The following is a 12,556-nucleotide window of genomic DNA, read 5'->3' on the forward strand; positions in this document are numbered from 1 at the left end:
ATCTAGATCTTAGTAAGTCAGCTGGTCCCGACACCATACCAGCACTACTTCTAGTTAATTGCGCCAACGAACTGTTTAAGCCAGTGACAATACTCTTTCGTCGTTCCGTTACTGAGGGAATTATGCCAGCTGTATGGAAATCAGCATTAATATCACCGATTCACAAGAAAGGTTCTAAAAATCAAATAGAAAACTACAGACCTATTAGTAAGTTATGTTTGTTAGCAAAAATCTTAGAGCGTATTGTGTACAACCAGCTATACAATAACATTAAATCAACGTTTATCCCTCAACAGCACGGTTTCTTGAGAGGAAGGTCAACTGTGACAAATCTAATCACTTTTAATGATTACTCAACATTTCATATGGATAAAGGTTCTCAGGTTGACACTGTCTATACTGACTACAGCAAGGCTTTTGACCGTATTGACCATAGTATACTACTGTCAAAATTATATTCTCTAGGCATCCATGGTGACTTGTATAGATGGTTTTCTTCCTACGTTCTAAATAGGTCTCAAGCGGTTGTTCTGAATGGTTACATCTCGACGTGGGTTAATATTCCGTCAGGCGTTCCTCAGGGATCATTGTTAGGACCCCTGCTATTTGTTATATTTATTAACGATATCAGCTCATGCTTTTCGAATTCAGAGTTTTTATTATTTGCTGACGACATGAAAATCTTCAAGACTGTTAACAATCTTCATGATGCTTTACTTCTCCAAGATGACTTGAACAGGCTGGATAACTATTGTACACTCAACAAGTTAGATTTGAATGTCTCTAAATGCTTTTTTATAAATTTTTCTCGTAAACGAAACGTTTTTGAATATAACTATAAGATTAAAAATCAAAATTTAGCTGTTATAAAAAACATTAAAGATCTAGGTGTAATTCATGACAATAAATTAATGTTCGATGACCATGTTAATGCTGTAGTAAATAGAGCCTATCAGGCTCTTGGATTTATAATCCGTGCTTCACAGAATTTTAAAAGAATGAAAACTATAAAAATTATCTATTGCGCCTACGTACGTAGTCATCTAGAGTACGGGTCTCAAATTTGGAATCCCTGTTATAAAATATACTCAGACAACATCGAGAGAATCCAAAGGAAATTCACGCGTTACCTGTCATATAAATTTAATATACCAATGTCTGAATATCCACAGCGAAGCCTGATGTTCCATCTAGTTCCATTACATCAGAGGCGAAACATATCTGACATCGCGTTCTTACTGAAATTAGCCCAAAATAACATTGATAGTCCGGAGCTTCTTAGCAAAATTAATATTAATGTTCCTACTCGTAGTCTTAGGAAACCGGCTTTGTTTGGCATCGATTCCAGCCACACTAACTACCGGAAAAATAGCTTTTTTCCTCGTTGCATGCGGCAGTTCAACAAGCTTAACCATGACAACCGTTTTGACCTCTTTACTTGTAGTCCTCGTGTAGCTAAGAATGTGCTTACCAAAGACAGTGTCGATGTAAGTCTAACATAAAAAAAAAGAAAGCACTTAATCTCATATGTTAGAACCTATTTTGTGTTACAGTATTGTTTGTGTTATATATTAACCTGAGCTTAAGCAATTTAAAAACATATGTGGAAGCTTGTAATTAGCATTTATTAATCTATTTGTTGTGTAAAATTTGTAAAAATGGCTGTAAGTTTCCCAAATAAACTAAAATAAAAATAAAAAAAAAAAAATATTGCACAGACGGAACTAAACAAAATACAACACACTGCAACTGCGGCGGTGTTGACTAGAGACGTCACAAACCGAGAGTTGAACAAACGCAACCCTTGAGGTGCGGCTTGGAGTCCTGCATAATCCATGGTACAAATTAAATTTGTATATTTAATAAAAATGAATCGGTTGTAGTGACAAACACCAATAAAAGATAACAGCATGGAATCTTAGAAGATGAAGAAAGTAAAGAATGCTTGAATATTGATTGAGGCTGAATAACTATAAGAGCTTTGACTTACCATATAAGGAATTGCTCCACGGATAACATTGACCTTGTTACGGTAGACCTCCAACGCTGCGAGTTTTTCCCGAGGTCCCACAGGCCTGTACGAGCCACTCAGCTCGCAGGCGGCCCAGTGACCTAGCCGCAACAAGCAGTAACCTGGACGAAGTATAGTCAAAGTCAAATAAACTTTATTACTACAAATATTTCTTTTAAATTACTGAATCTACACTATGTTCGAAATGAAATGAAATGATTTATTTGTATGAATCGTGGTAATATAGTTGTTAACAATAATTAATTGGCCAAATATCGGCATACAAATATTTGATTGTCAATATTTTTTATATTTATACGTCACTAATAAACATTACATAGTTTTAATTCAATAATATAATATTAAATAAACATTAGTTTGTAGGTACCTCTCAAAAATTATATTTAAATGCTATTATTTTTGGCTAAAGAATTCTTTTAAACTATAAAAGCATTTATCTATTAGCCATGATTTTAATTTTTTATGCATTAATGTTTTAGGCATCTCTCTAATATTCTTTGGAAGGTGGTTAAAGACCCTAACACATATAACATTTGCGTTATTTTGATGAAGCGCTGTTCTACAGTATGGCATCAGAAGGCGAGTTGGATCTCTTAATCCTAATAAGGAATAGTCCTTTGCTGGTTTAAAAAGTTCACCATGTTTTTAATGAACATACAAATTTCTAATATATACAGACTAGTAAGCGTTAACAGACGGTGCTTTTTGAATAATGGTCTACACGATTCTAGAGGACTGACATTGCATAAAGCTCTTATACATTTTTTTGTAGTCATCTCCAGTTTCTCATTTATGTTATTTATTTCTACAATTTGTTGTCTCAAGAAACTCAACAGCCACTCTTTTCATTTAAATAGAGTATTTTACAATGGCAGTAATATATATATATATATATAATAAATAAATAATAATTATAAACATCAGAATAAGCTGTATAAATACCTCCTACACAGCTATGAAACCGTGGATCAGTTCAACTACCTTGGCTGAGTGATCACGAACAGAGGTAACTGCGAGATCGAAATAAGGAGGCGAATTGGAATGGCCAAAACAGCAATGACACAGCTAAGCAAGGTGTGGAAGGATAGAAATATCACCCATCGGACGAAAATTCACCGCTCTCTTGTCTTTTCCATCGCGCTCTATGAAGCCGCAACTTGGACCCAGAAATCGGCTGACAGACAACGGATTGACGCGTTTGAGATGTGGTGCTGGCTCCGTATGCTAAGATCGCCTCGATCCTTAAGTAGCTAAAAATAGGGAGCAGTCCACGTCTATCCACTACATGTCTGCAGCGGTTCATGAGATACTTTGGCCACATTCTACGACGCGGTTGTACGAGGTTGTAATTGTACGAGGCGGAAATTTGAGGGGAAGAGACCAATTTTTTTTTTTTTATGGAATAGGAGGACAAACGAGCGTACGGGTCACCTGGTGTTAAGTGATCACCGCCGCCCACACTCTCCTGCAACACCAGAGGAATCACAAGAGCGTTGCCGGCCTTTAAGGAAGGTGTACGCGCTTTTCTTGAAGGTACCCATGTCGTATCGTCCCGGAAACACCGCACAAGGAAGCTCATTCCACAGCTTCGTGGTACGAGGAAGAAAGCTCCTTGAAAACCGCACTGTGGAGGACCGCCACACATCCAGATGGTGGGGATGATATCGTAACTTGTGGCGTGTCGTGCGAAGGTGAAATTCGGCGGCAGGAATCAGATTGAACAGCTCTTCGGAACACTCCCCGTGGTAAATGCGGTAGAAGACACACAATGAAGCGACGTCTCTACGCAACGCCAAGTGATCCAGCCGTTCACAGAGTACTGGGTCCCCGACAATTCGAGCTGCTCTGCGTTGCACGCGGTCAAATGGATCGAGCTGATACTGGGGTGCGCCAGACCAGAGATGACAGCAATACTCCATGTGAGGCCGGACCTGCGCTTTGTAGAGCGCTAGAATATGGGCCGGCTTGAAGTATTGCCGTGCTCTATTTATGACGCCCAGTTTCTTTGAAGCCAGTTTGGCTTTGCCCTCCAGATGGCCACGGAATTGGCAATTGCTCGAGATTTCGAGACCCAGTATTCCGATACTAGGCGAGGCTTTAAGGGAAGTGTTCTCGAAGAGCGGTGATACGGCAAATGGGGTTTTTTTAGTGGTAAACGCGCAAACTTGAGTCTTCTGGGGGTTAAATTGGACAAGGTTCAACTTACCCCATTCCGCGACCTTCTCGAGAGAGGACTCGATAGAAGACACAAGTTTCACCCGGCACTGGTCGACGTTTTCCCGAGAGAGACCTGCATGGGCCGTGTATACGGCATCACCAGTGCTGTCGTCTGCATAGCAATGCATGTTGGCGGTGTCCAACATATCATTGATATGCAGAAGAAACAGCGTGGGAGATAGCACACAGCCTTGGGGCACTCCAGCGTTCACGGGCTTGGGATTCGAGCAATAACCGTCGATAACGACCTGTATGCTGCGCCCAGTGAGGAAGCTGGAGGTCCACTTGCATAAGCTCTCGGGAAGCCCAAATGATGGAAGATTTGCGAGGAGCGCCTTGTGCCATACACGATCAAAGGCCTTCGCTATATCCAGACCAACTGCCAGGCCTTCCCCCTTGCTTTCAATAGCCGCCGCCCATCTGTGTGTTAGGTATACCAGAAGATCGCCAGTCGACCGACCATGGCGAAAGCCGTACTGCCGGTCGTTGATCAACTGGTGACCCTCAAGGTATACCAAGAGCTGGCGGTTAATTATGCTCTCCATAATTTTGGAGAGCAGGGAGGTAATAGCAATAGGCCTGTAGTTTGCCGGATCCGAACTGTCTCCTTTTTTTGGGATCGGATGGACAAGGGCTGACTTCCATGAATCAGGGACTACGCCTTTTGAATAAGAGTGCCGGAATAAACGCGTTAGCACCGGCGTCAACTCAGGGGCACACGTTCTAAGCACGATTGGAGAAATGCCATCCGGCCCGCTCGACTTCCTGACGTCCAACGAAAACAGAGCTCGCCTAACAGTTTTCTGTCGGAACTGTACTTCAGGCATGGAGCTCTGACACCGCGGGATGGTCGGCGGTGTTTTTCCGTTGTCGTCAAGAGTCGAGTTGGAGGAAAAAAGAGTGCACAGGAGATCGGCTTTCTCTTTTGCCGTATGGGCCAGGGTGTCATTTCTCATGTGCAACGGCGGCATGGACGGCTGGTTGAAGTTACCAAGAGCAGCTTTCGACAACGACCAGAACTTGCATGTTCCGGTCGGGTAACTGGAAAGCTGCTCGCCAATTTTCAAAGAATGGCCTCCGGTCCTCGTCACTAACCTATGCGAAACATAGCGGCACTAGGCCGCTACTTCACGCCGGTATTCTGTGCGAGTGTGGTAAGTAACCCGGACGAGTCTGGCCCGATTGTGCTGACGTCATAAGGCAGCAGCGAGACTCTCCCACTTTCAAAAAGCCCGTAGTCGCCTCTTACGACACCCTTGGACCTGGGACTACCCTATTCTTTTTACGCCCCGAGGCAGCACAGGGCAAACTGTAAGGCAAGGCAACAGGCAAGAACTGTAGGAGATAGCATACAGTCTTGGCGAATAACAGTGTTCATTGGCTGTGGGGAGAGTCTAGTACCATACACCTGATTACAACCTATATTCATTAAATCAAAAATCTTCATACTGTTTAAACTAATGTAGTGTATTAGAAGAGAAAGAAAGTAGAGAACCATGCTGTGTGTGCTAAATCACTGGATTTCTCAGTCAAATAATTTAGTTTTAGCATAAAAAATCATTAAGGAACTGTATGTTTCATTCAGGACTTGTTTTTATAAAGCTGAAACATGATTGTTTTTCTTTAGATCGAAATTAATTTTTATTGGTTGTAAATAATACCTGAACAATAAGAATCCCAGCCAGCCTCATGGTAAGATTGTTTCACGTCAAATGGTGTGGTAAGCCTGACAAAATTGACACCCTGTTCCAATTTCTTGCATTTGCCTCCAGAGAAAAATTCATACAAACTGAAATAGAATTTATTTTAACATCTGAGAACAAAAATAACAAATAAGTAGAAACATTGGTAAGGAAGCAAAAAATAAAATAAATACCCCTTACTCTTGCAGTGCATTGGACTTCCACACTTCATCCATTGTCAATTTCTTCGCCATCTCATGTGAAATATATTTTGTGTCAAAAATGACTGGAAACAAATTGTTTATATTTTTCTTGAATGTAGAGTACTGCTTTGGTAAAGGACCTATGAACTGACTGTGCAGAAGAATCATGTCCATAAATATATTGTGTCCAATAATTGGCTTTTCACATTCAGACAAAATGTTTAGAATCTGTGAGAAGCCTCGGAGATGGCTCAACAAATTCTCTTCTAGTATTTGCATAGGTGCACTGTTTGCACCTTCAACAAATTTATCTCTGTATATCAGAACCTGTAACAATATTGGATAATTTATGTAAGTAATTTCAACTGATAAGCATATCTAAGTTGAGTTTCCATAGCAAATGAAAATCATAGGTATGCAATATTTTTTAAATTTTCCTGTTTTTGTATTTGGGTTAATATGTAATCTTTACTCATATTTTAATGTGTATGTAAGTTAGTTAGCTTTTAACCTTCTAACTGAACCAATAAACATGATCTACCATACAGACCATATAGCAAAGATTTTCCTGAATTATTGAATAATTTCCAAGGGAGTGTGATATTTAAAGCCACAGTAAACTTTTGACATGTGCCAGTGACATCACTATGGCACAGGTCTAGCTTTATATTTTTTACACAGTTATAATAAAGGAGAACAAGTTACATAAATGAGCATGAAGAAAGAAAAATAATGATAGAAGGGAAGAAAGATAATCATATAGATTTTAACCACAATATCCAGTCGAGATATATAGAAACTTTTTTGTTTTTAATGTAAAGCAAGTTTTAAATTATTCTTTCAAGTGTTATTTATATCTAGTTTTATGTGATTGTATAATAAACAGTGGACATGTTCAGCATATCAATTAATTGAAACATTACTTCTTAACATGATGTCAACTGATTTAGAAGATACAATCAACGTCATATAAGGTTACACAGAGTGAGCACATTTCCAAGATTTCATCTTTCACATTGTCTTGAAGACTAAAAGTAAAGTAAAAGTGTATACCTCCCCCTTATATAAAAAAAGGTGAAAATAAGCTAATATCTCCCAATATTCTATAAAATAATCACAAGGCACTCTAAAACAATGAAAAGTGACAACACACTGGCAGAAGCTGTTTTAAAAATTTCTTATTACAGCATGATATTTTGAGTACTAGCACAATTACCTTATTACTATTACCTAAGCTATCTGTTGTGAGTATATTATGAAAACGCAATCTTAACTCATTGTGCAATAAATATCGGAGAACTGGGTCTTCAATATCAATGTACATTGTATCATCATCACTATTTGCTATCCACCTGAAAAATTAAAATTAGCACAATATTGACAATATAAGAGCAAAGTTTAATGTTATCGGTTATTGGCTTATAATGGATTGAGAAGCAGTCATATAAATGTTATGTTTTTTAGTGATAACCCTTACTTCAATACACAAATAAAATTTGAAAACAAAATTTTATGAATAATGCGAGACTTGCACCCACGACCTCTGGCATTCTGTGCCAGTGCTCTCCCAACTGAGCTAACCGTTGAGTGATGTATCGTCATAAAATCTTGTATGCTTTGTTCAACTCTCAGGTTAATTAAAATGAATGGGGGATGGGGGACACATCAAAGGAAAAAAAAATGTTGTTTTTATTTATTTCCAAGCATTTTAATATTTATTCACCTTTTAAACCTTCTCTGGACTTCCACAAATAATTCAAGACCAAAATTAGCCAAATCGGACCAGCCATTCTCGAGTTTTAGTGAGACTAACGAACAGCAATTCATTTTTATATATATAGATGCAAAGTACAGGTGTATGACAACAGCAATGAGTGGCTATGTATTTATCTTTTAATTTAAAATCAATAGGAAGCTACCATTTTGTTTTCAAAGAAAATTGAAGATGTACTTTCACATGTACTTCTATTGTAAAATTTTGTTGAGTTTTTAAAACCATCATATGCAGTAGGCAGTCAGGACAAGCCCAAGCATATATTATAAGAATATTAAATGGGTGACTCTGAAAACTGAACTGACAGGTTTTGTTGATAAACTTTTAAATAACAACTACTCATCATAATTAATTATCATCCAGGATGTACTAAATTAGAAACAAACACCCACACATGAGAAAATGAGCAGGATTATAAGTATATTAGTTGGTTTATAGTTTTTTACTGAGTGTATCTCAGTCTCAGTCAAAAATTATCTAAAACCAATGTTTTTAGAATGGGTTGCCCAAGCTAATAAAATGTTACATAGTAAATTATAAGAGTATAAAAAACACTTTTAATTATAATTGATACTAGGTAGTTATGTTAATACTTTGTCAGAAAAATTAGTAAAGACCACATACTTGGACACTTCAGAACAATGATGCTGCAGTATCCTTTCACCACTCATTTCTAATGAACTGTTTAAATGATTGAAAAGCTGTTTCTCCATCAATTGGAGTTTCACATTTTCTTCCTCAGCTTTACTTAGATATGGCAGACCATCATAAGTAAACTAAAACAAGTTATTGTAAATCTCTAAATATATATTAAAGTTGCTCCTGATGTACTTGGATAAATATATAAACATTATTTAGTTACATGACTTGTAGAATTTCTGATGCACAAATAAGTTCACAATTCACATTAAAACAAAATTACAAAAATAACTAATGCATGATTTTTTTTAAAATTAAGCAGAACACCATTATAAATGATAGCACACAAATATTTCATATTTATATTGTTTAGAATATTTATATGTATTATGTAAAAATACAACAATATAAAATAAAAATTCCATTAAAATGGTATACCTTGTTGAAGTCAAAATTATGCCGGCACAGAAAACGTAATGTGGATGCTTGAAATATGAATGACTGATCAACATCTCCAAAATACTGTGGACATAGGTGGAAGGTGTACCCAACTGCATTATATGTATCTAAATCTCTCTCGTACTGGAACATTGTCAAACCAACTTGGGTCATTATCATTTTCCCAGCTCCATCTTTTATTTTGTTGTACCTCTCTTCACAGGTATCAAAAAGGCTGGAAATTTTGAATAACAAAACTTTACTATTTAGAACTTAATAAATATTATTACATAAGAATAATAAAATAAATGTACTTATAATGTATTAGAACTTTTAGCATGTTTTCATAGTTTTAGGTAAGTACCAATAATTATTAATATTCTGTTTCTAAGGTCACATAATATTATAAATGAAAATATGGTATTGAATTCAACGTTTTAACGATTTCTAAATCGTAAGTAGAAGTTAATTACTAGGAGGGTAATTTAATAAAAAGTTTACATAGGCCATAATCTGAAGTAAGATTGGGATATTCTTCTAAATAGACCAAATTTAACAAACCTGTGTTTAAAAGCATCGCCTGTTAAAAGAGCTGTAAATTCTGCATCAAATCCAATAAAACTTGATTGTTTAATATCTTTGGCTATTCGGTCTAATTGTTCGGAAAAGTTTTTTTTTGTGATTTCCATAGTTGCAAGCTTAAATTATTTTCAACAATAACATGTGTGTCAATTTCGTGATAGTAAATAACTATATTGGTAATTTTTATACTATTCACTTTTATAGTTAATAGTCAAATATCTATTATAAACTGTTTACAACTTTATCGATATTTATAAAACTGTGTGAATATTTTTTGTGGTTGAAGTAAGTAAGTTTAAACAAAAAAATCAGGCTAGCGAAACTCTAATAAAAAGCGTTTCATTGTATGAAACGTGCAGTCATTGACAGATTGACAGATGACGCCTTTCTTGTAAATAAACCGAGTTAGCCGAAATCCACGTTTTAGGCAACTGTTCGCATTCAAACTTAGCCGGATTACACTTCGTGGCCAATCGCGATACTGTAAATACTGCTATTTCAAACTAATGTCAAATGACTGCACGTTTGATACTACATTATATTTAAATTTTTATTATTTATGTAATAATAGTATTTACATCCTCTTTGAAAAAATTTTATTACAGTGTCACCAACTTATCTGTGTTGCTAATTAATTCCAATGTGCACAAAAGTCGACAAACTTTTATTTATATTATTTAGTTTGTATTTACGATAAATTATAACACCACATTCATAGGGAAAAAACTGCTGTGTGACATAGCGATTATATATATATAATGTTATATAATGTATATCTACTGCAATATCCTTTTAACAAGGAGGTCAAGGGTCAAACAAGAAGTTCTTATTAAAAGACCCATCTAGATATTAGTGGTAGGCCTACTAACGTTACTTCCGTCAGAAAAATATTTTGAGTTACCCCCAAGTAACGCCTAAAGAAGTTTTACTTCAAACACAATATTTTTTTAGGATTAATTGAAAACACGTTTGTATTGTGGTCAAACACAGTTTTTGAAGAATGTGCAACATTATCCTGGTTGAAAGGATCATCACTATCAGAATCACCCTCAGTTTCACTGTCACTTGTCACATTTATAATAAAAGGTTCATTTAAACACGAGTCCTGTTTTACATACTCTCCATCTAGCCTACGAACATGTTTACAATGCTGTTTCCACTTATGAACTGAAATATGCATCTATTACCAGGCGAGAGATCCCATCATTTTTGAGATAAATTTTTACGCTGGCCACGTTTCTTTTCATTGTGCTCCATATTATTTCAATTGGATTAAGGTCACTGTGATAGGGGGGTAAATACAAGGACCTGTGACTATTTTCTGCCAAAATCCTATCAATCTCGTATATGGGCTCAGGTTTGTTTCTATTAATTATTTCTAACAGTTGGGGTTTTAGTTAAATCTTCTCCACACTCGATTTTATTTTGCCTAAGCCATAACTGCATATGTCTTTGTAAAGCGTTTGAATTTAGGACTTTATTCACGCAAACACGGCGATTAGGAGCATTATTCATTATAATAATTGATGGCTCTATTAAATAAGGTAAAAGTTTTTCAATTTGCTTTTTGTATTTGATTTAAATACTGTGAGTGCATTTTTAACAAATCCTGCATCCCCTCCCGCATGAACAATAATATATCTTTGACCTTTTGATACATGCTTTAATACTCCTTCTACGCCTCCTTGCCAACATTTGTTAGATATATGTGAAGAGTGAATAAAAGTTTCATCTAAATAAACCAGAGGCTTGGGGTTGGGTGATTTATTATTTTGCTACACTTATTCTCCCCTTCACGCAAGTACCTTGCTCTCCAAGCCAATGCGAATTTTGGTAAAAGGTTCTTCTGCTGCTTGGCCCTCTTTGACAATTTTTGAAAATAGCCCATGAGTAACACCTGTAACAAATGTTTTGTGTTTAAACATGTGTGAAGTAAATTCATTGTATTCATATATTTGCTGAGTTGCGACTGTGGATAGAGCGTCGTTATCAATAATTTAAATGATAATAGAGTGACTATTTTAAAATACTTACAACTGATTTATAAATATATTATTGATATCCTACTTTTGGATTTGACGGAATGTGAGGAAATTTTACCCTTCTTTATGAAGGGTACAGGGTCCAGGTCTAAAATAACAAATCGGCCTGTAGGTTGCTACACCGTTTACGAATGTTTTATCTAATTTTGTAAAAAAATGTTCAATCCTCATATTTGTCTCCATCCCTATTATCATTTTGGGTAATTTATATAATATATACTGACAACACTAACCTGTTGCAGCCGAATCAGTTTGTATATTTGATTAAACGGAATCGGAGCCTTCTTCTTCAAAAAATGATTTCTCCTTTAGAATAATACTCCAGGCATCACTTTTAATAGCTTTCGGCATATTTAACGCTTAAAATTCAGAAGTATCGCAATAAAACACACGGAGCACTCGAAAGTAGTACACATTGACAGTCTAATGACATTTCAACATGGCATTCATTCACAGATATAGTAATACCAACTTACCTGCATTTTAAGCGTTAAATATGCCCTGACATTTGTACAAATTGGAATTAATTAGAAACACTGAAACGACGATGGCGACACCCATCAGTTCACAGATAAGTTGGTGACACTGTATTACTATACAGTTATTGCTATTATTATTTATAAGGGACACCACAATTTAGCCTAGCTCTAATATAGCCAATATGAGGTTGAAATAAAGCACCAAGCTAAGTATTGGTAACGGTGATTGATGCATATTAGTATTATAGTGTAACGGTACCAAATGCTTGATTTTTATATATACAACAGTTTTATTTCACACGCTGTTCGTAATACAAAAAAAATTATGTGTGTGTGTACAAGTCAAATAAAAAAAATAAACAGCCGCCTCATGTAAACTGTATATCTATAAATACGTAAAAAATATAGGATTATTGAAAATAGTTCAAATTTCATCATATTCAATAATTTGAAATGAGTATTTTTAAC

The 12,556-nt window shown here is 36.0% G+C and overlaps 1 protein-coding gene and 1 pseudogene across 1 annotated transcript; both read right to left on the minus strand.

Moving 5' to 3' along the window:
* Positions 1–2,111: 2,111 nt before the first annotated feature.
* On the minus strand, positions 2,112–10,132 carry LOC126969108 (pre-piRNA 3'-exonuclease trimmer-like). Its single transcript, XM_050814417.1, has 7 exons — positions 9,547–10,132; positions 8,986–9,220; positions 8,533–8,684; positions 7,351–7,486; positions 6,126–6,461; positions 5,911–6,038; positions 2,112–2,133 (listed from the first exon to the last, which is right to left on the minus strand). Exons 1-5 carry the CDS (start codon positions 9,672–9,674, stop codon positions 6,129–6,131), a joined length of 984 nt encoding a protein of 327 aa, XP_050670374.1. The 5' UTR covers positions 9,675–10,132; the 3' UTR covers positions 2,112–2,133; positions 5,911–6,038; positions 6,126–6,128.
* Positions 10,133–10,292: 160 nt separating this feature from the next.
* LOC126969109 (uncharacterized) lies at positions 10,293–11,352 on the minus strand (annotated as a pseudogene).
* Positions 11,353–12,556: the final 1,204 nt, after the last annotated feature.

This window comes from Leptidea sinapis, chromosome 17 (genome assembly GCF_905404315.1).
Source record: "Leptidea sinapis chromosome 17, ilLepSina1.1, whole genome shotgun sequence".
NCBI classification, from domain to species: domain Eukaryota; kingdom Metazoa; phylum Arthropoda; class Insecta; order Lepidoptera; family Pieridae; genus Leptidea; species Leptidea sinapis.

Excerpts from the sequence above, each read along its gene's own strand:
- LOC126969108 (XM_050814417.1), bottom strand. The coding sequence starts at position 9,674 with ATGGAAATCACAAAAAAAAACTTTTCCGAACAATTAGACCGAATAGCC. Across the intron at positions 7,487-8,532 it reads CATTGTTCTGAAGTGTCCAA|GTGGATAGCAAATAGTGATG; the intron begins GTATGTGGTCTT and ends TTAATTTTTCAG. Across the intron at positions 6,462-7,350 it reads GCTTAGGTAATAGTAATAAG|GTTCTGATATACAGAGATAA; the intron begins GTAATTGTGCTA and ends ATATTGTTACAG.